General features: G+C 39.2%; 2 protein-coding genes across 5 annotated transcripts in view; one reads left to right on the top strand and one right to left on the bottom strand.

Annotated features, from left to right (window-relative positions):
• The window catches only part of LOC123984416 (VPS10 domain-containing receptor SorCS1-like), an 84,288-nt gene extending 76,434 nt beyond the window's left edge, over positions 1-7,854 (bottom strand). The window contains exons 1-2 of the mRNA XM_046071290.1: positions 7,663-7,854; positions 7,449-7,563 (exon numbers count right to left, since the gene is read on the bottom strand). The gene's annotated coding sequence lies outside the window, so the exon portion shown is untranslated. The remainder of the gene's footprint in view (positions 1-7,448; positions 7,564-7,662) is intronic.
• add3b (adducin 3 (gamma) b) lies at positions 580-23,026 on the top strand. Of its 4 annotated transcripts, none has more exons than XM_046071293.1 (15): positions 580-753; positions 7,918-8,156; positions 9,316-9,460; positions 10,151-10,302; positions 11,000-11,080; positions 12,275-12,424; positions 12,737-12,880; positions 13,608-13,706; positions 14,184-14,357; positions 15,919-16,179; positions 16,379-16,495; positions 17,199-17,288; positions 18,444-18,567; positions 20,712-20,807; positions 21,023-23,026. In XM_046071293.1, exons 2-15 carry the CDS (start codon positions 7,956-7,958, stop codon positions 21,271-21,273), a joined length of 2,085 nt encoding a protein of 694 aa, XP_045927249.1. In that variant the 5' UTR covers positions 580-753; positions 7,918-7,955; the 3' UTR covers positions 21,274-23,026. The 4 variants fall into 4 exon arrangements, with proteins under 4 accessions (XP_045927249.1, XP_045927251.1, XP_045927248.1 ...); XM_046071295.1 differs by lacking the exon at positions 580-753 and adding an exon at positions 6,844-7,102 and having other exon boundaries at positions 20,715-20,807; XM_046071292.1 differs by lacking the exon at positions 580-753 and adding an exon at positions 6,845-7,102.
• The last annotated feature ends 692 nt before the right edge of the window (positions 23,027-23,718 follow it).

The raw sequence follows: 23,718 nt of genomic DNA on the forward strand, positions 1-23,718 counted from the left end.
CACAAAATAATAATTTGCTGCCTATAAGATGTAATTATCTTGTATTTCTACCTTCTCTACAGCAATAGCATGCACTCTTCAGATGCCTGGTGTATTCAGGTGGTGCAGTGAAGAGGGAGAGCAGCACATCCTACTCACTCACTGTAAGAGAGTATGTGGGTGGAGGTGATAGCGGGCAAGCATTCACTGTGTGCAATGTCCTCCTTGACTGCAAAATTTAGAACATGAGACATGCTCAGTATGCAGAGGGAAAATATCTTTGGCAGGAGATTGCTTCAGTTTTTCTCCATTTATAGTTAGATACAGATTTGCAAGTAATTCCTGCTTAAGAAAACATGTAGTTTTACCCTCAAAACGTCTACTTTTGAAGTGCTTTAAATCCTGTGACTTTAGGAAATTACAGCATTACAGCAAGGAAGGATAAGATATGTTTATGTATATATATGTTGGGGGTGGCAGCTTGTCCCTCCCATTTTTTTCAGTCCATTCCAGACCCATCTGCGAGCTTGGTCTCCAGAACCTTCACTGACAAGTTCCCTTGCTTTCCTGTGAGAATAGGCAGCCGCTGTCACAGAGGAGCCGAGGGAGTTAGGAGATCAGAGGCAAAGCAGCAGTTGCCTCTCTTCTGGGAAACCAGATGACCCTCTTCAAAGTGATAATGTAAACAGCCAGCAACTGGTGGAACCGTGGGAGTTTCAAGTAAAACGTTAAGAATTCTTCTGCACGATAAGTGTGAAAAAAACGACCAGCACTGTAAGTTGTATTTTGTTTCTTTTTAACTTATTTATCCATTTACTGAGCTGTGATCAAAGCAAATAAGTTATGTGGCATGGTGCAATTTTGTGATCTGTGGGCAATGAAGCTTTGGGAGTGTAAGATGTTATTTTCAATACACTGATGGCAGAGAAAGAACATCTTATGGTCCATTAAAAAAGACATTTCTTAGAAAATTTTAGAGGTTTTTTTGTAAATCTAAAACAATCAAAACATGGTGTGTATGGTTTCTGAATGCTTTAATGTTTTCTTTGCTGTAAGACTTGATTGCATGTGTTTTTACAACACTGTAGTAGAAGATCATTGCTAAACTGGCCTGTCTGCAGCTACACTGTCAACTACAGCTGCAGAGGCTTTAAACAGATGCTTTCAATTAATGTCAGCCTCTAGAAACATTACTCTGAACAAGCATTTGTTGACTTTAGATGTGGGGTTGGGGCAGCACAGGATGTCATAATATGTGTGCCTGGTGATGTGAGTTATAGACAGCCATAAAACTGAAAAGGCAGGTTGTGACCTAAATGCTTTCACCCGTGCAATGGATTGTTCCAAGTTTGCATTTTTACAAAATTTTCATTTTATGAGTTTTCCGTTAGATTAAGTTTTATGATGTCAGCTCCACACTAAATGAATTTCATAACAAATGGCATTCATTTACTGTGCTGAATTTGGACATTTTTCAGTTTGTACTTTAAATGTTAAAGGTAAACAGGAATTTTACGGCATTGCTTAATTGCATATCACCACTTCATTTTCCCATAGTGTTGATTACAACGTGACATACAAGGGTTCTGTTAGCCAGACCGCTACCTCAGTCCTGAGTTAAAGTGAACCACACACTAACCACTAGATCTCTAACATGGAGGCCATCCAAAGACAACCACAGTAGGAACTACAGCAAGCTCCTCCACTTAGGTAAACAATGTACGTATCTCTCTCCACACCACTGCAGTGTCTGTATGTGTGTGAATGTTTATGTGTGAGATTACGTGCGTGTGTGCCGATGCGGTTCTACACCCAAAAGTTGTGAAGGCACTGTTCCAACTGTAACAATGTAAATTGTTTCAGGTTCAAAGTGTGCTCTGTTGTTGCCACCCACCCTGCTGTGGGAGTGTAGCAGGACCATTTTTAGCAAGTTGCGGAGTGACACATTCTGTGTGAAGTTATCAAAACAATGGCATTGTTTTCGAGCAAAAATAAAAACTCTGTAGTACAAGTTCTCCTCTCTCTCTCTTCCCCATACATCCTTGATGCAAAACATTTTGTGTGCAAGTTTGGCTTAATGCAAACGTGTATTTTAAAGTACAGCATTCCTGGAAAACTACAGTAGGGAAGTTCTTGTTTCCCATCAGAGAGACGCAGCTACATCCCTCTGTGCTCAGTGACCTTTGATTGTGTTCTGGAATAGACCATTCCCAGAAGTTTGAATGTATGGGCTAACATAATGCTCTGATCGGTCATTCAAATTGTCCAAATGTCCAGTAAGTTAGACAATACCTTTAATACACACCAAGAGAGCAATCTAAACTGAATTATATCAACTTAATTATTTTGTCTGCATGAAAGAATGACTGGAGAATAGCACAGATAATTGTCCCAAAGGTATCTGGGTCGAAAACATTTACTGTCTATGAATACTGAAGGCATGTAAAATGTGGTCTAAAGCTCTTTGTGGTCCATGATCACATTTTAGTTTTTGAGGCCAGACAATATGGTGCTGTGTTGGGAAGCGTACTTTCGAAATGATTCAAAAATATTTGGGTCTGGAAACAAAAATGAATCGTCTCAGCTACTCAGCTGCCATTTGGCTCTAAACAATTGGTATCATTAAGCTTGCACACACGGTCAAGGGTCAGGTTGAGTTGTTAAAAAAGGTGCCCAGCAGTGGCCAAAGTATAATTACCAGAAACAGTTATCAGGGAGGAGGCTGGCAAAACTCTGAAAGGTTTATGGTCAATATTTCAGGGATGTCTGTAGTCGGAGGGAAAACGGTTGTGATCTCAATCTTCTAGGAAATCAATACAGAATGGCTTTGGTTAATGAGGAAATACAATGACCCTTTACCTCGTGCTCTAATTACAGGGAAGAACATCAGTCAAGGAGGCAGAATAACCAGTGTTATATTTGCTTATGAGATATCCTCAGTGTATTTCCATGAACTGGTGGAGTGCTGGCGGAGTTCTGTTTCTGTTTGCACACAGTGTGCAGATAACACCCTCTTGTCTGTATAAGTGGACGTTATCTGGCAACCATTCACTCTTCTCCTAATTCAGCCTCAGACGAGACACAGCATAAGCATTGGTTACCATGGCAACCATGTTGGTACAGACCAGAGACAAAAAGTTATTTTTGTGCATCCATAATGAATCATGATAAAAAAATGTACATCTTTTGTTATGAATGTTAGCGGTACTTTCTGAGTGGTCCCAATAAACCTTGATGATGATTATGTCTGCAGAAAGGTATTTTTGCCTATTTTGCATCGTGCGCAATAACAAAAATCCACTGAAAGCAGCCTCTGGTATGTATAATTCTTGTCCTGCAGTACTTTAGTGACATCTGTGGTACCCAAGAGTACAGGCTGAATTTAGACCATCGTCTGTCAGTTTTAAGAGGAGACTGCAGATTCCAGAGAAAATGTTTCTTTTCCTTCCACAGAATTTTACAGCTGCAAGAGAGGTTATTTTATTTAACTAAGTCATCATAATAATAACCAATGCCAAACACCATCACCTAGTTTCATGTTGTCCAGTATTAATTCACAACATTAGTTATCACATCTTGAAATTACTATTAATGACAAGAAAACAAAACAGTCCAGAATTATCAAAAAATCATGGAGAAATGGAGTCATGAAAAATAAAATGTTGTTCAGGTCTTGCATAGAGCTTTTCAAAATCACTTGCTGAGTGCTGTCATAGGCTCAATAAACAGTAGTACTGTGTGATTTTGTACACATGCAATATTTTCTGTGCAACCTAACAATTATCATGGATTAACTGGTAGAAAATTATAGAAAACTAAATAAAATACAATGTTGACGCACAAAGATTGGTTTGTTTGTCACGGGGAGTACAAATCAACCAGTGAAAACAGTTGTATAATGTCTTCTGTGGCTTTGAAGGAGCTGTTGTCCAATTTCAGAAAATAACTATGATGATTTCATTGCAGTACCATGAGGGTTAACACAGCTTGGGCTCGGGGACAGCAAATTACAGCAAAAAAAAAGTTTACAAAGTCTGGGGGTGCAGAGTTTGAAAGACGTGAATATTTACCAGGCAGGAAGGGCCTATTGAAAAATCCTGTCAAGTTGCATTATGGGAAGTGTAGGATCTGGCATTTTTGGAACTTGACCCATACTAGACTAAGACTAGTTGAAAAGTAGAAATCTAGACTAAAGGTCTAGATGTCTACTTTTGGATACTGGATATTTTTTTCTTTTTATCTGTTTCCCAGAAGTCCCCCAACTTCAAAGAAGCACAATAGTTGGTGATGTTTTACAAAACAGTTAATGTAGTATTAAAAAGGTAAATCAGCAATTGCATCTAATGGTACTGTCTTCCTTTGATGAATGTTTTGCATGTTTACCATTTATATTTCATGTATACCCATACATTATTATTATGTTACCCCTGTTAAAGATCTCTCAGCCTACCTCTTCAGAGAAACCAGATAAAGCTCAAAGATAGATAAAACCCATGAGCAGCAGAGATGAGACCAAACTATGAGAGACAGAATCTGCAGGTCAAAAGGTGGCTCCATGCACTCATGCGATGCTAAATCAGTGGAGTTCTCTTTAAACATATTTCCTTGGGTCTGCACTTCTCAAACAAATGTGTTCGTTTTAATGTTGAGCTATCTTTTGTGTCTTCTGCTTCAACTACACCATTTATAGTTATCAACTAGTATAGACTAGAGTCACCATGTTCCAGATCAAGGTCAGGTCTTCTTCCTTGACATGCTATGACTATGAACAAATCTAATTATCATCTCATTATATCTTCTTCTATTATACTTCAAGCCAGCTGGCACAAGAGCACCATGTCAGTCACTGCATCAATATTTAGTTGGTTTTTTTATGGTGCTATCTCTTGGATGTATCCCACAAAGAATTATATGGAGGTCATTACCCCCAATTCTTTATTACTATTGTAAATGTTTACTTTTTTAGTAATTTATCTATGAAGCTTTTGCGTGCCTGCATTTAAAGGTTATTTCTACTGGAGAAGCTGTTTTGTGACAAAACAAAGGTGTGCTTTTATCTGTGGACATCATTATCCTCTGCAGTAATTTGTATGAATGAGATGTTAACTAATAACACCTGACATTTGGTCAATGCTTCCAAGACAGACTGCCCTCACTGAAAAGTTCAAATAGTCAGCGAGAATGCAGGGTCTGGCGGGTGGGAGGATGTTGTGTGTGTGTGTACTCAGACATTTAAGCTTGTACGTGGTTTCGGTGGGAACTCAGCCAGAAATAGAGAGGCAGGGTTTCAGGGTTTGAGGGGGTCACACGGCTCCGGAGTGAGAAAGTTCTGCTTTTCATTACATCAACCCATATGTCCACATACCTGCTCCACCTCCCAGACTCCGCTCTATTTCCTGGAATTGTTATGTCAGTCAGTGATCCAATCCTTCTCTATCTTACAGACCAAATCTAGATATTTGTGTGAGCGTGTCTGATTGTGTGTGATTAAAGAGGTAATAACTCAGAGAAAATTGCACAAAGAAAATTAGAGATTCCAGAGTTGCATTCACTTAATATCGTGAATTTTAATATTGCTACAATACTCTCCGGAGAGACTGACCAGCAAGGCAGAAAAGAGTTGAGAGGTGGCGGGAAGAGAGGAGGGATCCCTGTTCTTTAAGCAGGATAAATCTGCACGGCTTTGTATTTGCTTTAGTCTTGATCTTATTTCCCGTTCACAGTAAAAGAACCAATTTAATTCACTTGAAGAAAAGCAGTGTGAAAGTGTTTTCTGAAACAACCTAGCATGAGGCTCCATAAGCTGCCGTTGCCGTCACTATATTACCATTAGATGAACTTATGTATCTTCCGCCACAGATTGAAAACTCATCTGTTTAGGCTGCACCTTGGCCGATAAAAAAAACCCTCTTTCTCGATGTAGCACTTGAAACAGTTCATCATATGTGATTAAGTTGATGTGCTTGCTTGATTCTGGTAGACTGACTGATTGTATCCACATGGTTGAATGCACTTATTGTAAGTGGCTTTGGATAAAGGCATCAGTTAAATAGAAAAATTTAATCAGTAAGAAAAAGAATTGTGCAATAGGATTTCAAATAAAGCGAAGCCAGCACATTCAGAGAACAAGTGGTGGATAAATATATGTTTAATGTAGTTCAGTGTGACAATCATAATAAATTAATTCAAATTGTGTATTAATGTTTAATGTGTGGCACATGAAAAGGATCACAATATATGTCTTTGGCTGTGGGTTTAAGAAATAGTATCGTCTTTCCTCTTTGGGAGAACATCTGTGTTTCATTGCTTTCTTTGAGCAAACATCCTATATTTTGGAAAAACTTTTCTTCTGGTGGAGGCACTCAATTTTTTTGAGGGAAGCACTTGCTCCGGCTTTGAAGTGCCTTGTTTTGGTATGGCTGGGCCATATAGCTTTGATGGAAACCTCTACTGAGGGGCTGTGGGAACACAGGAGGCTTAGTTATTTATGACATGAAGTTGCAGGAGTTAATGAATCACACATACAGAGACAGAGAGAGGGAGAGAAGAAGATTAATCACACAATAAATCACAAACTCTACTTCAAATCCTCACCTAGAACTGTAGCAACGTTATAACAAGATCCTTGTGGGATATAAGGGATACCACAGGAGATAAAACAATACCACAGAAATAAGGTCGTTAAACTAAAAACCTAGCGTAGGAATAGTACAGGAAAGCTGCAGCGTGGTTGTAGGGGAAGAGCCTAAAAAAGCTGAACTGATCCTGAGTGGCCATTCCTTTGTCCCGCTGCATACATAAGGCCTAGTGGGTGGATGAGTTAAGTCACATGGTCACTTTTCCTTTTTCCCACACAAACACACCCACATCCTCCTCCATGCAGCCACTCTTCACTCTTCTTCAACTCACTACTTAACCGCAGCGGGCAGTCTGCACAGTGTGGATACTATAGCAGCACCCAGTTGCGACCTGCGAGCGTTTTCTTTTCCCACAATGTATCCGAATCGGGACTAATACCCGCCTGGTTTACCTTTATCCACATTTGCGGAGCCTGGGTCGGAGAAATTCGACATCACATCGTCCGGGGGGGCAGTTAATTCACGAGCTGAGCACTTTGTTGCAGGTAATTTTCAACATACAGTAACCGTTTTTTCACCCCCTCGTGGGTTCATGTGTTCGCTTTGTTTTTTATGGAGCTCGTGCAAGTCTCTAAAGTGCAGCTTCGGTTAATACATTCCCCTCCGGCGTTACTTTTCCAAGTTATGTTTGGTTTCAAGTTGTAATTTGATGCCATGCATGCAGTGCTCTGCAGAACAGGCGATAAAAGTATTTCGGTTTGTTGTAGTGAAACTTTCATTTCCAGGCCTGATGTAATAGTCCTGGCAGAATCTCCTCTACCCCCAATACAAGCCAGGTAACACTGCAGCACTAAAAAGCTGTTCAAACTGGTTGATTTGAATGAGGCCTACCTTTGTTTACTGTTCGATTCTTCACAGCTTCTGGCTGAACGGTAGAAGGGGGGAGGCTGCTGCAACTTTCATCTCACACTTTATGAGTTGGCCTGATCCTTTCTGCTAAAACCCGCTAAGTGATAGAAAATAAATACTTGTGAAAATGCTAGTTGTGTTAGGTCTGTGAGGGAAGATGCTCACATTCATTGTTGACTTATTAAACTGTACTTACTTCTTCTGTTAAATAAAAAAAACTTGCATTATGTTCACAGCAGCTGTGACTAACTCTTTTTTTGCCCATCAACAGCTTTGTACTTGAAAGTAGCATCAATCATATTACAATGTTCTCCTCGCTTTTTGTCTTCATCCCTGTAATTACATGAGTCATCACAGCATCCATACAGTGTCTTTTTCTGCTAAAACAACATCCGTTGCCATGGCAGCCTGAATGTGTAAGTAAGCTGTGATGTTTCACCCTCTCTTACAGATAACAGAGGACGAGTAGGGAGGACGTGCAGTGATAACATGAGTCTGGTGGAGGTGAGGCAGACAGCAGGGTCTCTCACCCTGTCCCTGTCCAGCAACGACTCTAAGGAGCGCTACTTCGACCGCGTGGACGAGAGTGACCCAGACTACCTCCGCAGCAAAAACATGTCGCCGGACCTGAGGCAGGACTTCAACATGATGGAGCAGAAGAAGAGGGTCACCCAGATCCTGCAGAGTCCAGTATGTAGCCTGCAGCTCCATATAAGTGCCCTCCCACACACCAGCTTTCAGTGTGTATGAGTAATAAACAGCGCTTTTAAAGCCAGAGAGGCATACCTTCACTCAAGACGGGCTGAAATGCATTGTTTTTTTCTTGTTTACATGTAGGTCATTTCATATAACTGGCACTTGCCACTGTCTAACCTCATACAGGAGTTCAGTGTCAAACTGCAGCTTCAATGAAAGGCGCTACTGTCAGACAAGTCTATCTGTGTGTGTGTTTAAAAATTGACACATCAGTTTTGATCTCTTTGGTTTCTGTTATTATAGATTAAGTAAAAGTGTCCCAACATTCTCTGGTTTAGGTTTCTCAGATATGAATATTTGCTGGTAGTCTTTGTCTTGCACAATATTAAAAAGAGTATCTTTGGGTTTTGGACTGATGGTTGGACAAAACAAACTATTTAAAGACATCTTGCCCCTCTGGGAGGGTCTGACTGACATTTTTCCCTATTTTCTGATATTTTATAGCTTAAATAATTAACCGTTACTGAAAAATGTATTTGGCTGCAACCCTAATATAAGCATTTTTCTTTCATCCTCCCCTATACATAATAGCATACATTATCTTAGTATAATGTAAACCAGATGGATGATAAACAGAACTGTGCAATCTGGTTAGATTAAGTACAGGGAGGTGCATTAAACACATGCCAATAAAGTGCACTGAAATAAGACAAGCCCACACGCATCTGCAATTGCATAACAGGCCCAACAAGTGGAACTCATCTCATCACCATGGGAACCTTGGTCGGATGAAGCAGAATGCTGGAGCTTGGCTGCGGCACGCAGGAGAAAGAAAATAGTGCTGCTTCAAGATTCACAGGCTACTCTTGAAGGCAATAAATTGATAGTCAGGTTTAATGCGATCCCCCTGCTTCTGGTGAACCCCCTTTTTCACAGACATACAAAGAGGTTCTTAGTAGTTTTCGTGATTTGTGTACAGTTGTAATAAGGAGCGTCTGAAAGCAAGCTGTGCTGCCTGGCACATCACGAGGTGGTGTTCTAATGAGGTTAAGGTTGTGTATAAATGAGTTGCTAGGCTGATGGAGCTTTACGGTGGTGTTTGTGTTTCTTCTTTTCTCTCCTCACTTTACCTCTTTCTTTTTTTTCTCCACAGGTGTTTAAAGATGAGTTGGAAGGCCTTATTCAGGACCAGATGACAAAGGGGAACAACCCTACAGGTCTCCTGGCTCTGAGACAGATTGCTGACCTGGTCATGGCCAGCACCTTGGGAGGGGCTGGTCCCTTGACTTCACCCATAAGTGAGTGGCTGCGGTGTTTCAGTGTCGATGTGTGTGAATGTCTCCATCTATCTCCCTTCGGGCCTGATTGTCATTCAGCATGTATACTCTGTCTATGTGCATTATGCAGGCTGAATATCTTCATTGTCAGAGGCGGAATTCTCAGACTCTTGTGACACTGAACAGCAGAAAAGGCAGAACGTTGTTGACAGCATTCTTCATTGTCAGTTTTTCTGTTAAGCAGCCCTCATGATCAGTCTTGGGAATGAATTACAGCAGTTTGCAATGCTAATTATGTTAGCGTAACCTCTTTGCCATATGCTTCTGGGCAGGTCACAGAGCTGCCCTTAGCTGAAAAGTTTGACTATCAAAACTGTTTGGAAAATGTTACTGTAAGAAATGTCTTAAGTCACAGAGGCAGACCTTCTCCTTTGAAAAACTAAAGTGGCTGTAAAAGATATTATATTATAATATTTAATGCCCTTATATGGGATTAAAGCCCAAAAATAACCTTCAGTTTGTTGATGGAAATTCTGAGAAAGGCCCTTTTTGAGCTTCAGCTGGAGACACTCAAATTCCCTGGCATGTTTTAACTTTATACGCTGTGAAAGCAAACCATGTAAACATCCCTGTAGATGTTAAAAAAAAAAAATACAAATTTAATGTTGTTGATGCATCACAAGTTACTGATGATGTTATGTCTTGCGGCAGGCTTTGGGATGGTGACTCCAGTCAACGACTTGTATGGCATCGAGTCTCCCTCCTTTACTAAGGGGGAGAAACAGAGTCGCTGCAGGCTGGCCAGCCTCTACAGGCTTGTTGATCTCTTCAACTGGGCTCGTTTTACAAGCTCCTACATTACTGTGAGTACAACATCACAATCCTGCTTCATCTGCTTGTGTATGCCGAACAATGTTTGTGCATCTTTATGAGAGCCTCGTGTTCTCTGGCTCCTTGAAGGCTTAAAGGGGAATACCTCTTTATTTTCAGAAACCATATATTATTTATGGTTTGGAAAATTCAGATTTGTGAATTTGTGCCGCTCCCCAACAGCAGGAACTCACACTGAAATATGTGATGAATACCTGCGATGTTAAGATGTAAAGCTCAGATTTCCCCCTAAGACAAAGTCTGGAAAATCTGTTTTAGCAACCCACACACTGATTTTTGATTTTTTCATAGTGCTTTCCTCTGTGGTTCAGAGTTTCTTGTGCCGATGAATCTGTGAAATGGGTCTCCCTGCTCTAAGTAGCTGCTAACCCAGCTTAAAGAACTTTTTTTAAGTATAGAGATTTGGCCTCCATTGGTATCAAGGCTTTTTAACTGGCTTTTTGACCCTGACAAGTATGTATTTATTGGGGAAACACTGCAGAGACATAATATGGTTCAGAAATACATACACCTCAGTCTCCGATTCTCCTGTACGTGCTTAACAAATGCTGATTAAACACTGTAGTAACACCTCAGACGTTTCAGAATGGATTTTTTTTGTTCATGTTATTTATTGTGTTGTAACCTAGATAAGTTTTGGATTTTAATATTATGTTCATTTTGTCTCAGGTACGTGTCAATAAAGAGCAGGACCATGTTCTTATTAGTCCACGAGGTCTGTCTTTTGCTGAGGTGACGGCAGCTAATTTGGTAAGCACAATGGCTGCGTGATTGTTGTCGTTTTCCAATCATGAGTACGGACTGCATTGTCATGGAATTTTTATTTTTGGTGGAAACACAAGCAATGTCTTTGTAAACATATTTAATGAATACCCTAAAAGTTAAACATTCAAGTGAGGAACAGGTTGTGTAAGTACAAAGACATTTTTATGACTTTTTATTTGAGAATGGCCAAGTACCTGTAAGTGATAATGTATTGTTGTCAGCAACATTGGATTGTAACATTACCAACAGATGTGCATTTTCAACATACATTATGCCTACTACATCAGTTTCATATAGGTTTCTAGATGTATCTGACAGTTTCTCTCTAATACTGTCGATTATTCAACATAATAACAGCTAATAATAACTTTTCTTTTTTCTGTTGTGAGTTGTCATTTGTCTCCAAAGATAACTACTGAGCGTTTAGTGGGTCCTTCCAAAGATGAAAATCTTTGTATGTAGGACATATTAACCGGCAAGTGCTCTTACTAACTTTAATTTGCTTTATTAAATGAAAGTACCCCTGAAAGGTAAAAAGCTAAGCCTATACAGAATATACTAATAATACATAAACAGTGTTAGCATCACCTGTAAAGTAAAATAAAATAAACAACAACACATTTAGTCTAATTAGAGTGATATGAGCATTTTTGTGTTGAATCAAGGTAATTTACAATGAAATAGAAAGTGACATTTTTTAACTTTAGGATATTTATGTATTACAATATAGGATGAGTAAATATTTGATTTGTTATGTGTGAGAGTGTTTGTTAGATGCTAGCGTAGTGACGTGTATAGAATTTACATGAAGTAATTGTCCCCTAAAGGTACTCTGTGGAATTAAGTGCTATGGAGCAATGTTTTTACGTGTATGTCCCTAATTAGTTTGAATGACATGCATGCACACACACACCAACACATGGGAGACATGATGCACATACACATTGTAATGCGCCAGCTAAAGGCAGGGAAGGAGTCTGCTAGCTAGCTAACAAAGTAAATCAAGTAAATGAGAATATATATAAAAACAGCTTTGTAAATGTAAACATATATTTGTTTACAAAAAAACCCTCCACAGTGACTTTAATGATTTGACTATACTGTATGTAATCAAAATTATTAGTAATATTTACAGTTATTATTATAATAATAAGTTGGTTTTGTTTCTTTCATGTGTAGGTAAAGGTGAACATAATCGGTGGTGTGGTGGACCAGGGTTCTACTGATCTGGGTATCGACCACTTTGGGTTTTCTCCTCATTCTGCCATTTACTCAATGCGCCCTGATGTGAGATGTATCATCCACATACATACCCCTGCTACAGCTGCTGTAAGTATGCTCCAGGCCAATATTAAATGAGCTTCATCTTAATCAAAGCATAAAAAGCTGCTGCTAAATGCTTATTTTGCACCAGAGGAAATAGGCTGAATTAAAAGCAGCCCCCTGCATGCCTAGTTATTTTAGATGCAGATACCCTGTAACGCACTTTTACCATTTCCTTTGAAGCTCGGCTGTAAAATGCACAGCAGACGATGAACGTCGCTGTGTAAAGTTTTTTATTTGTGCCTGATAGCAAAAAATGTGCCTCCATTTAGATGTTGGCGCGTCACAGTCTTACTTGCTGTTATCCCATGTTAACAGGTGTCCTCGATGAAATGTGGAATCCTGCCCATTTCCCAGGAGGCTTTGCTTCTGGGAGACGTGAGCTGCTTTGGTTTCCATGGCAGCCTGGATAATAAAGAGGAGAAGGTGGAATTTCAGAAAGCTCTGGGCCCTACTGCCAAGGTACTGTCAGCGAACTGACTCCATTAGTGACAGGCTCACTTTCTTATACGATAGAGCAACTTGTTATTATATTATACTGTATGTACCAATGTTTGGATATAAGGTTATTTGTACCAGTTAGTTAGTTAGTTAGTTGGTAATTATAAATGAATATATGTGCATACAGTATAAAATGTAGACATGACGTGTGCCACATAAATGAATTGCTGTCTTTTGCTAAATAAAAAAAGGGAGCAGAATATTAGAAACACCTTTTCATGAAATAGTTTGACATTTTGGGAAATACGTTTGCTGAAAGTTAGATGAAAAGACCGATAGCACTCTCGTATCTAACTCTCTACCAAAAAGTGAATAAGCATATTAGAAACTTCTCTGTGACCTTCACATAGAAAGGCTTCATGCACAGGCCGCAAAAGCTGTCACCTGTCGACACTCATCAATTCAGCTCTTGATGTTCATACTTTCAGTTTGTGTTCCTAAACTACTAGATACACAATAGACAGCACATTTTATTTTACGGTAAATTTCTGCTTTAAGATACAGAGACTGTATTTGTACTACGCTGTCATGCATGTTGATATGGGAATATTTGCAAATTAATGCATGAATTACTTGATGCACATTAGCATATCTGGATATGCTGATTAGCTCAGCTGGATTTCTTTATCATGTATCATGGTGATTATGGTGGGCCATTGGCAGCTCAGGTGTTTCCTGTGTTTTTCAGGTGATGATCCTGAGGAACCATGGGCTGCTTGCTTTGGGAGAAACAGTAGAAGAAGCTTTTCACTACGTGTACCACTCACAGCAAGCTTGTGAAATCCAGGTATAAAAAACCTTCATTTCTTTTCTTGACATGTCCTCTTTCTGGTAATGAAATGCAAACGTGCACCATTCAGGTGAGAGCAGTTTGTAAACTTGGCTCACTTCCACACAAGCTAACTACATATGTATAAATCACTCATAACTAATATGTGACATTTCACCTTTTGAAAAGTTTTTCATTTTCTTTGACAAATAAGCCAGACTTGGTTGCAAATAGCAAAGTATTACTGCGGTGCCTGAAATGGAAGCAAAGCTGATGTCTAACATACAGTATGTTTGAAAAAAGCTAAATCAAATATAAGCAAGAGAGTACTGTGGGGGCAGTTGGGGGGGGGGGATTATAATTATATTAATTATAATTAATGCATGAGGGGAAATGGTTACTAATTGATACACAGAATAATAACATGGCCTGTAACTCCAAAAGTTAAAATTGCGTATAGCAGAATGACTTTGTTATCGCATGCCTTTTGTTTAGGTGAATGCCTTGAGGTGTTCAGGCAGCGTGGACAACCTCGTGCTCCTGGACAGGGAGAGGTTTAGACCCCTGACCCAGGGAGTGGCCGCCGCCGGGGTGGTTATGGACAATGAAGTGAAGTGGAAGGTGGGCGAGGCCGAGCTGGAGTCCCTTATGAGGATGCTGGACAACCTGGTGAGTGAACCTTGACCTGTGCCTTTTACCCATGATGCTTTGAGTTTCCTGTCTCAGGCGCTTCCACTGGAAGTGTCTGATTAGAAAACACAATGAAACTAGGTGCTTTTTTGTTAATCTAATGTGAAAATGATGTGTAATTGAATAATTTTTTTATGATAGCTGTCACTGTGAGAACGTTTTTTCATGTAATTATTGTCAGACCATGTTAAATAGTGATCTGCTTTTTTTTCTTGTCTGTGGCTAACATGCTGTCTGCTGGTCTTGTTACACCTAGAAAAGTCCTGCGCTGTGCCTGCATCTCTGTCAATTTAAACCCTGCTATTCTAACCACACTGCTAATGACCAGGCCCTGACATGTTCTGTGGCCACTGAAGATGTCAGACTGTCTGTTTGAGTGTGCTACTCGCTATCAACTGCGGCTGGAGTGGCCTGCAGCTGTGTTAGCTCTGTGTGATCATAGCCCGCCTATCCTCTCAGTCATAGCTTCCAGATGGTGAGGCATGATGTGGGCAGTAACAGCCACACAGACCACACAAACACTTGGTGTAAGGACTCAAGGTGTACTCAATTTGGAAATCACGTTCTGTGGTGGTCAGTGGTGAAGTTGGAAATTATCCCAATACACTAAAGGTCATAGCTAATAATACATTGGGGAGGTGAAGATTTAGAATTGGTCCTGTGCCGTTTTTAAAGCAAAAAGTGATAAAAGGACATATATATGGATATGTTTAGGACATGTATTACTTCCCTAAACCAAACAAAGGAGATGGAATGGTGAAACAGATGAGTTGTGCGGACAAATGTTCTCCCATTTACCAATTCATTAAATTCAAATAGCAATTTGTCACACTGTAAAAACAACCAACAGTCACAAAGTAATAAACCTATTGTATTTCCAGCATGCCCTTTGTCTGTGCAGAACTGTATTTAAATATTACAACTGGTGTACTCTGTGTTTTATATATGGTCCATATTTCAAGCCTAAACAGGTTGCATGTTTAACTGTAATTTTTAAATGTTTAGAAAGTGCTTTTAGGTGGCACAGTGAACAGTACTGTGGGAAAAAAACGATGGCTTGCTCTCACTGTGGTGATCAAAGCCTGATGCAGAGCTTTTTTTCGGTGGCAAACTTGTCATATTGCCTGCAAGAAAAACCCGATTTTTATTTTGATTTTAGTGTTTTACTGCCGGCTTCAGTCTGCACTCTGCACACACTCCGAGTTCCCGTCAGTTTTCCAGTTGTCTCTGCCGTCTTTGATGTATTGTTAACAACACACTCCTTTAAACCAAAGTGTTATCTTTTCCCTCTGAAACTGGGCACATCTGCAAAAATGCTGTTTGTATATACAGCATTGTTTAAATATTTAGAAGCATTGTCTAAGTGGATCTTGGGTGGCCCAAGCATCCTTTGAAATTTGTATCTTTTATCGTTGATATTTCTTTTTTAATGGATTGTGAGGAAATACTGTAGATCAGTGCAAAATACTGCAAACTATTTCACCTCTGACAGTTCTTTAAGTATAGTAGAATAATGTTTCCAATTTATGTGATCTTTCAGGGATACAGAACAGGCTACTCATACAAGAACCCCATTGTTCGTGAAAAACCCCGCTCTAAGAACGACGTGGAGATCCCTGCCACTGTGTCGGCCATGCCACCAGAGGACAGTGAGCTGGGATTGCGGAGCCCCTTCAAGTTTATGGTGCAGAAACAGCAGAAAGAAAGGACCCGGTGGCTCAACTCGCCCAACAGCTACTTGAGGGTCAATGTTCCTGAACAGTCACCCAGTGGGGATGTCAGCCCCAGGACCAAAACCATGGTGCGTTGATTTTCATGTCAAACTGTAACGAGAAATTGAATCATCTAACCCTTATTGTTGTGGCGTCTGAAGGAAATGGTGATCTTGGGAGCTGCCATTCCTTTGCATTAGCCTGCCCTCTTGTGGCCAGTTTGAAAAATACATGTTATATATCTTTAGTGTTATTTTACCACCTATTAATCTGTTTTCTTTTCCTCAGTGGATGAAGTCTTCACAGCCAGGCAACAGCGTTGGCACACCAATAAAGATCGAGGACCCCAACCAGTTTGTGCCACTCAACACTGATCCCACAGAGGTTTTGTATAAGAGGAACCGGGTCAGTTGAAACATAATCACATTTTTCACACAACATTGCTCCTGCAAGTTATAATTTTCTGAACCAAAGACTTGCACAGACTTAATTTGTTTAATTAATTAATTATTATTGCCCGTATTACATCATGATTAGGGCTGGTATTTGAAAAATGACACCCAGTTCTCAAATATGCTATGTAACATTGCATTCTCTGTGATGTATGAAATTGGCAATAGACGAGTTTTTCAATAAATTGATGCTAATAAAAGCAACCAGTATATTCTGATAAGTAGGGCTGCGGCTAATGATTATTTTCATTATTGATTAATCTGATGTTAATTTTCCCGATTAATTGATTGGTTGTTTTGTGTAATACCAGTTTTGTCATACAAGACAAAGAAACACATCAAATACTCACATTTGAGAAGCTGGTTTTTAAGCATTTTAGCTTGAAAATGACTTAAATGAAGAAAAAGTTGTTGTCAATTAATCTTTTGTAGATTAACTAAACCATTAATTGACCAATCGTTGCAGCTCTACCCTATAGCATGGAAGCTGCATTTCATATAGAATAAAGGATGAAGCTGATTGATTGATCCACTGCTGTCATTTGCCGAGTGTTTCTACGCCTCACGTTGGAAGGTGTAGTGTGGTATTTATATGTGTGAAATATCCAACCATCTGAACCAAGTCTAATATGCTTTTGTTGGATACATTTGTTCAGATAAAAGAACAGCACAGAGGTGACCTGATGACTGCAGGACCAAAATCTCAGTTACTAGCAGGCATTGTTGTGGACACCATACCAGGGCCAGTGAGTATACCATTTTACCATTTGTTAAGAAGTTACAAAGTAACAGGTGCAACTACACTGCTTCATACAGAATGTGTTGCTGTGGTTATTATTCAAAATTTCGGAAGCACATTTTCTAAAACGCTGTCAAAGTTTTCAAAAGACTAAGAACAATCAACACTGCATTTTATACTGAGCATTACAACACTTCATTTGTCCTCCAAAAGGCAGTCACTCATTCAAAATGTTTAACTCAAAAGTAAATCACTTCACCAACGAGATCATCACCACCACCAATGTCCCTTTATTGTTGCTGACTTTAGAAGGAAAAAAAACCTAGTGCTCAACGGGGGTGGTGATGACGCAGTAGATAAGACACATACCTTTGGTGTGAGAGACCCGGGTTTAAATCCACTGTGAGACACCAATGTGTCCCTGAGCAAGACACTTAACCCCTAGTTGCTCCAGAGGCGTGCAACATCTGATATGTATAGCAATTGTAAGTCGCTTTGGATTAAAGCGTCAGCTAAGTGAATAAATGTAAATGACAAAAAAGAGCTGGAGTGCATATAACCAAAGATAGATTCCAAAAAGTATGTAAAGTTTATCAGCGTAATAAAGTTTTCAGTGTCAGATTTCATCAATGCCTTCTTCATTGTGTAATAGACCTTCAATTTCATAGTTGAGTCCTTTTAACTTGTCACCAACAGTGGATGTTGATCAACTTACAGTATTGCCAACAGGTGCATTCACAAAACTATATACAGATTATATGAGCAAACAGACATTAACATATATTAATGTGATCATATGTGCAATTCTAAAAGAATTTCTGACCAATATGGACAGAAGATACGAAAATTGTATATGCTAATTTATTATTGAGATGTACATACAGTAACCCGAAAAAACAACTACTGGAAGGAGTTGAATTAATTTTCATTGGATAGGCTTACACAGTGCATCACTGGATCAGGTCTATATATCTGAAATGCACACAGGGTTTTGAGAAATCATGATTTTCATTCCACACTTGTGCCAAATGTACTGGGAAAAACTTAACATTTAAACATAAATGTATAACCAGTCTTCATTGGTCAACATTAAGGATATCTACAGTATTTACTGCAGAAATGCATTACATCTGGTGTCTTTTTATTCTCTCCTTTCAAACAGGCTTTCATCATTGAGGACGAGGAGCACACTCGCTCTCTTCCCCCAAACCCTTTCAATGAGCTCTCCGAGAAGGAGCTGGAGGAATACAAGAACACGGTAGAGAGAAAGCAGCAAGGCCAAGAAGGTACGTCAATCCTTCAACTGTTTCTTTACCATTATGAAGCCTTACAGTGCGCCACTGCTCTTCAGAGGCACAGAAAACCTCTAGTTAATTGAATCCTACTTGGGGTTCCATCAATTATATATGACATCATCCAATGTAGATTATAAGTGTATGATGTTTTGAAGTTAATCGTTTATCAGAGGTCACAAAAGACATTGAGATGCAGAGACTAATCAACTAACTAATCTCAAGGGGACTAACTGCAATATCTGACTTCACTAAGCAAGGCCAAAAAGAAACTGTCAGAGTTTAGGACCCATTAAATACAGATCTCTGAAGAATTATCTTTTTTAATTGACTAATGTGAAATACACACTGAACAGTATTGGCTGGATTGCAATTACTTATATAATTAATAATTGATTGCTTGGTCCTGATGCTAATATTACAGTTTTATATATTCCAAAAAGTTTGCTGTACTCATTGCATCCACATAAAAACAGTGTCATTAGCCATTAGTCTAGGCAGTTAATTAGTCCAGTCAGAGTGCTTGGCGCCTGCCTAGAGGAAATGTTTGAAATACTTTGACTTAAATGAGGATATTTCTGCAAAAATGCCAGCAGGAGAAAAATGTCAGTCCATGGTTTCACTCCTCCTCTGAGTTGTGAAGTCAGTTCACAGGGACGGTGAGAGATGAGCTGCAAAGACATCGATCTTGTCAAACTCCTCATGTCTTGGTTACGACTGTAGACAAGGAAAAGAATGTGCGTGCAGGCGGGAAACATTCCTACAGCTGTGTATTAGAGTAGCACCTTTATGTGTCACTGTCACAGTAATGTGTCAAGCTTGGCAAGCACATAATAGAGATTAATGGAATGTAGCAAAGTTGTTAAACCAGCCTAGTGTTCAATGTATTGATTGCCAATTTAGTACAGACATTCGTGGCGCCCAGAGGATGAATCCTGATGATATTGGTGATCTCCTGGGCTCTCATTTATAAAACAGAGCATAAGATCTTTACTAAAAGTTTACGTGTGCACAAAAGCTTATAAATCACAGTCCGCCTGGAAATGTACATACGTGGATCAGCCTCATATGCAGCCGTCACCCTACCATAAATGGTCAATGCAGAGCGCCATCGGCCCATTACGCACTAGTGTCACCACAGTATTCATATGTTTACAGCTATCATACTGATTACTTCACACCTTGCCAAAATGATGCCGTCAATCAGCGGTTTCAACCACCCTGGGACGTCATTTGAAGATGGAGGTTTGAAAGATGAACACGTTTCTTTGTGGGTTTTGTAATGCTCGGCCTTTATGATTATGATTAGGACTGATAATGAGGAAATGAAGTGTAGCGATTGTGCGAGAGCTGTCACTGGCTTTATTTGCAGACTAATTCACACAATCCATATGTGCAGGTAGTGAAGATGTACCGGGTTAGTCGAGGTGAGAAGGCAGTGTGTGTGTGTGTGTGTGTGTGTGTGTGTGTGTGTGTGTGTGTGTGTGCCACTGCAGCATCTCCGTGCATCTGACAGCACAGTTGGGTGCGCTGCAGCGATTTTACACACTAAAGCTATATAAGAACTAAACTTGTACTTGGTGATATATGCACAGAAAGAAGATAATATTCAAACCAATTAACACTTGTTTTGCATGGGATATTGTGTATGCAACAGGCCCTGTTTTGTGCATACACAACAGTTAACCCCTGACCTTTTCTCTGGCACCATCACGAGGATTTGAATGAAATTTCTTTACAACTATTGAATTGATTGCCTTGAAATTTGGTTCAGACCATCATCAGGTCAAAATCTTAATTTGTCTGGTTTATTACCATGTAACATTCAAAAGAAATGACGTTCACATCAGCCTCTCTTGTGCTTTGTGGTTAGCGCTAATTAGCAACTGTTAGCATGCTAACACTAAACAAAGATAGTGAAGATGGTAAACATTTTACCTGCTAAACATCAGCATGTTAGCATTGTCATTATGAACCCGTTAGCATGTTGACAATAACATTTAGCTCAAAGCACAGCTGTGCCGAAGTAGAGGAAGCTTCTCTGAAGGACATAATGCTGTTATCAAATCCGCCTCACTCACATGAACAAACCGGCTTTGATGAGTGACTGACCTCTGATGACTTGATTCCTTTTTCAGAAGATGATGATGCCACTGATGCAGATGAGATGACGACATTTGATGGCTCTACTATTTCCCTCTCCCTCTCTCCCCTAATGACGCCAGCTAAACATGGTAATTAGTTAGGCAATAGGCATTGAAATTATTAGGTGTTAGAGTGCAACTAGCTGCTTGTTTGTTTCTGTGTTTTATGTCCCTCTGGTGTATTCTGTAAAGAGACGAAAAATGCCTCAAATGAAATGGATGCTTAAAAGTATCATTACAGCTTTGCCTGTGTGATTGCACTTATCCACATCCCACTTCACTGAATTGGTTTCATCTGTTGACAGACACAATTCCCAATGGGAAAGACCACTTGGCAGAAATGGAGGAGGCCCTGAGCATTGAGGTATCCAAGCTGAGCATGAGCACTTCGGAAACGGTGGATATCAGCATTACATCGAAGGAGAGCATTGGGGAGGCTCAGACCCTGGAGAGTCAAACCAAGTCCCCAAAGAAAAAGAAAAAGAAGTTCCGCACACCTTCATTCTTGAAAAAGAGCAAGAAAAAGAAGGACGAGAAAGAAAAAACTGAAGCCTGAGGGCATTTACTGTAAAAACAGTGTTTTTACTTGGAAAACATCTGAATTGTGTTCTGAATTTTCAGCTTGTTGAAGTAAAGTGAAATAATACAAATGACTATCATTTAGTCTGATAAAAGTTTTTACACAACGTCCCTCATTCACAGCTATTTAATGTGAAAGTTTTTCCAAGATGGTAAAATGGATGCGTTTTTGTCAGAATTTCTGAATTTTATCAAATGAAAGGTGAATGCTAAACTGCATATTTGTCGTTAAAACCCATATTTTGTTTTATTTTTACTTTTTATTTTCTGCATACACAATTTAACAAGGTTTTTAGAACAATAACTAAAAACCCGGTTGACCAAAATACAAAAGAAAGGGACATAGCCCATGCCCAGCCACCAAGAGAGAGAGAAACAGAGGGAAGATAAATAAATAAAGAGATTGTTACCCATATTTTTAATGGGGTATCATAGGACTACAATGTTGTGAAGGTTATGAAAACATCAGATTACAGTTATGTTGTTTTTTTTCTTTTTGCACAAGTTCATTGTTGAATGTATACGGAAAGCTAAAAAAATGTTTCAATGATTTTTTTAATAGTAGTGTAACAGTGGCTGAACATACACGACATACACAACAATTAGCCTTATAAGAAGTACGATTTGTATTCATAGTTATAATATCTTGTAATAATATATGTTGGTTTATATTATAGGTATTACAATATAGTGTTTGATAAATGATTTGATAGTCTACATATTTACTTTACATACTAACTCTTAATACTAAACATGCTGTGATTGTGATTGATAATTCATTAATAATTCATGTTTTTACATTTATGTTAGTGGTATTTTTCCCATGGTTGCTGCTTTATTGTAATTTTGACAAGGAATTGACTGTGACTAACAGAAGGAGCTCAGCGAAGTGATGACTTTTGCATACTGATGTTTATGAGTTTGACTTTTACAGAATCGACAGGGAGTCACTTGTTTGGATGTTGACAATGAAAGTGCCAGGCGTGAATCACAGAAGGTTCAGTGTGATGGATGTTTTGACAGATTATGTCCAAATAGTCAGTTGATGGCAATATGTGGTTGAAAGCTCATCTTCATAGCCACTGTTATATTTTGAGTTTGATATAAAGAGTATTAAAGGACCGTATATTTACATCCCAGTCAATAATGTGAACCCAAAGGAAGTGAACTCTTTGCCTTTGTAAATAGTTTTTGTGAAGTTATTTTGTTACGGTAAACCAAATGTTAAATGATGAAATGTGACAGTACAATCTAATAACAATATTTTAACACTCCTGTTATCATTCACCTTAATGCACAGCACATTGTGTTTACAAATCATATAATGTAATTTGTATGCCGAGTGCTTGTATTTTCTCTGTGGTTTACATTACTATCTGTCACCTGAGGTTTTTCCCCATGGTGCTTTACATTTTTAGTCACCTTGCCTCAAAGTCAGTCCTTTTAAAATTGCCTTCCACCAGATGTAATAAAAGCTGGCATAGGTTTCAATAACTGTTTTATTGCCCTCTTGCTTATTGGCTGAAAGGTATTTGGTGTTATCATTTCTTATCTTTATCTTATCTCTTTAATGCATTTTCAAACATGAACAGGGTTTTTTCTTTTTTATGTTGTTGGATATTTATGCATTTGTTCCAGCTGTGACATTTCATTCTGGTTCAACTCCAGCTCCAGTTCTAAGAGACTACACAACACCTCAAGTATGAAATAAAGCTTTCTAGAAAACTGTTTACACAGCCCCCTCTATCTTTGTTTTTTTTTTTTCAGAAAAGCAGCGTCTCCCTAAAAACAATGCACTGTTCAGTGATAATTGACCTGTGTGAAGCTAGTCAGTCTTCAGCCATGATATGAATGGGCGTTGTCATGGTAATCCACTGAGAGGGGGCTGCGGAGACAAAGAGGGGATTTGGTGTCTCTAACAGGTGTTGAAGTTGGGGGGAGTGACAGGATCTATACCTACACCACCCCCAAACCCCATACACACCTTACTATAAGGACAAGAAGATGAGATCAAAACTAAAAAATGACCAAATTAAGAAAAATTTTAAACATTTTATTTTGAAAAAAGACATACACGAGTCTTCTGGTAACAAAAACAGATAAAATAAATAAATAAAATTTTCTCTGGTAATGGGAATAATCAACACTTTTTTCAGCTGCTAAGCACCACCACCCGGTTATCTCATCAATCCTTTACAATGTGGTGATGACAAAGCTTAGTGTTGAGCTCTTCCGTGCCCTGACGGTGCTAAGGAGAGGACGGAGCAGGTGACACACGTCTGGCCTGCTGGTGTGTCCTTCTGCTGTGACCTCGGGGCAAAGTGCAGCCATTGTTTTGAAACAACAGGGGACTGCTGCAGCACAATGCTTTATCTGAGCCTGTCATCTTAGAGACCACCAACATGTGAGAGGATAGCATGCG

This window comes from Micropterus dolomieu, linkage group LG15 (genome assembly GCF_021292245.1).
Source record: "Micropterus dolomieu isolate WLL.071019.BEF.003 ecotype Adirondacks linkage group LG15, ASM2129224v1, whole genome shotgun sequence".
Lineage (NCBI taxonomy): Eukaryota > Metazoa > Chordata > Actinopteri > Centrarchiformes > Centrarchidae > Micropterus > Micropterus dolomieu.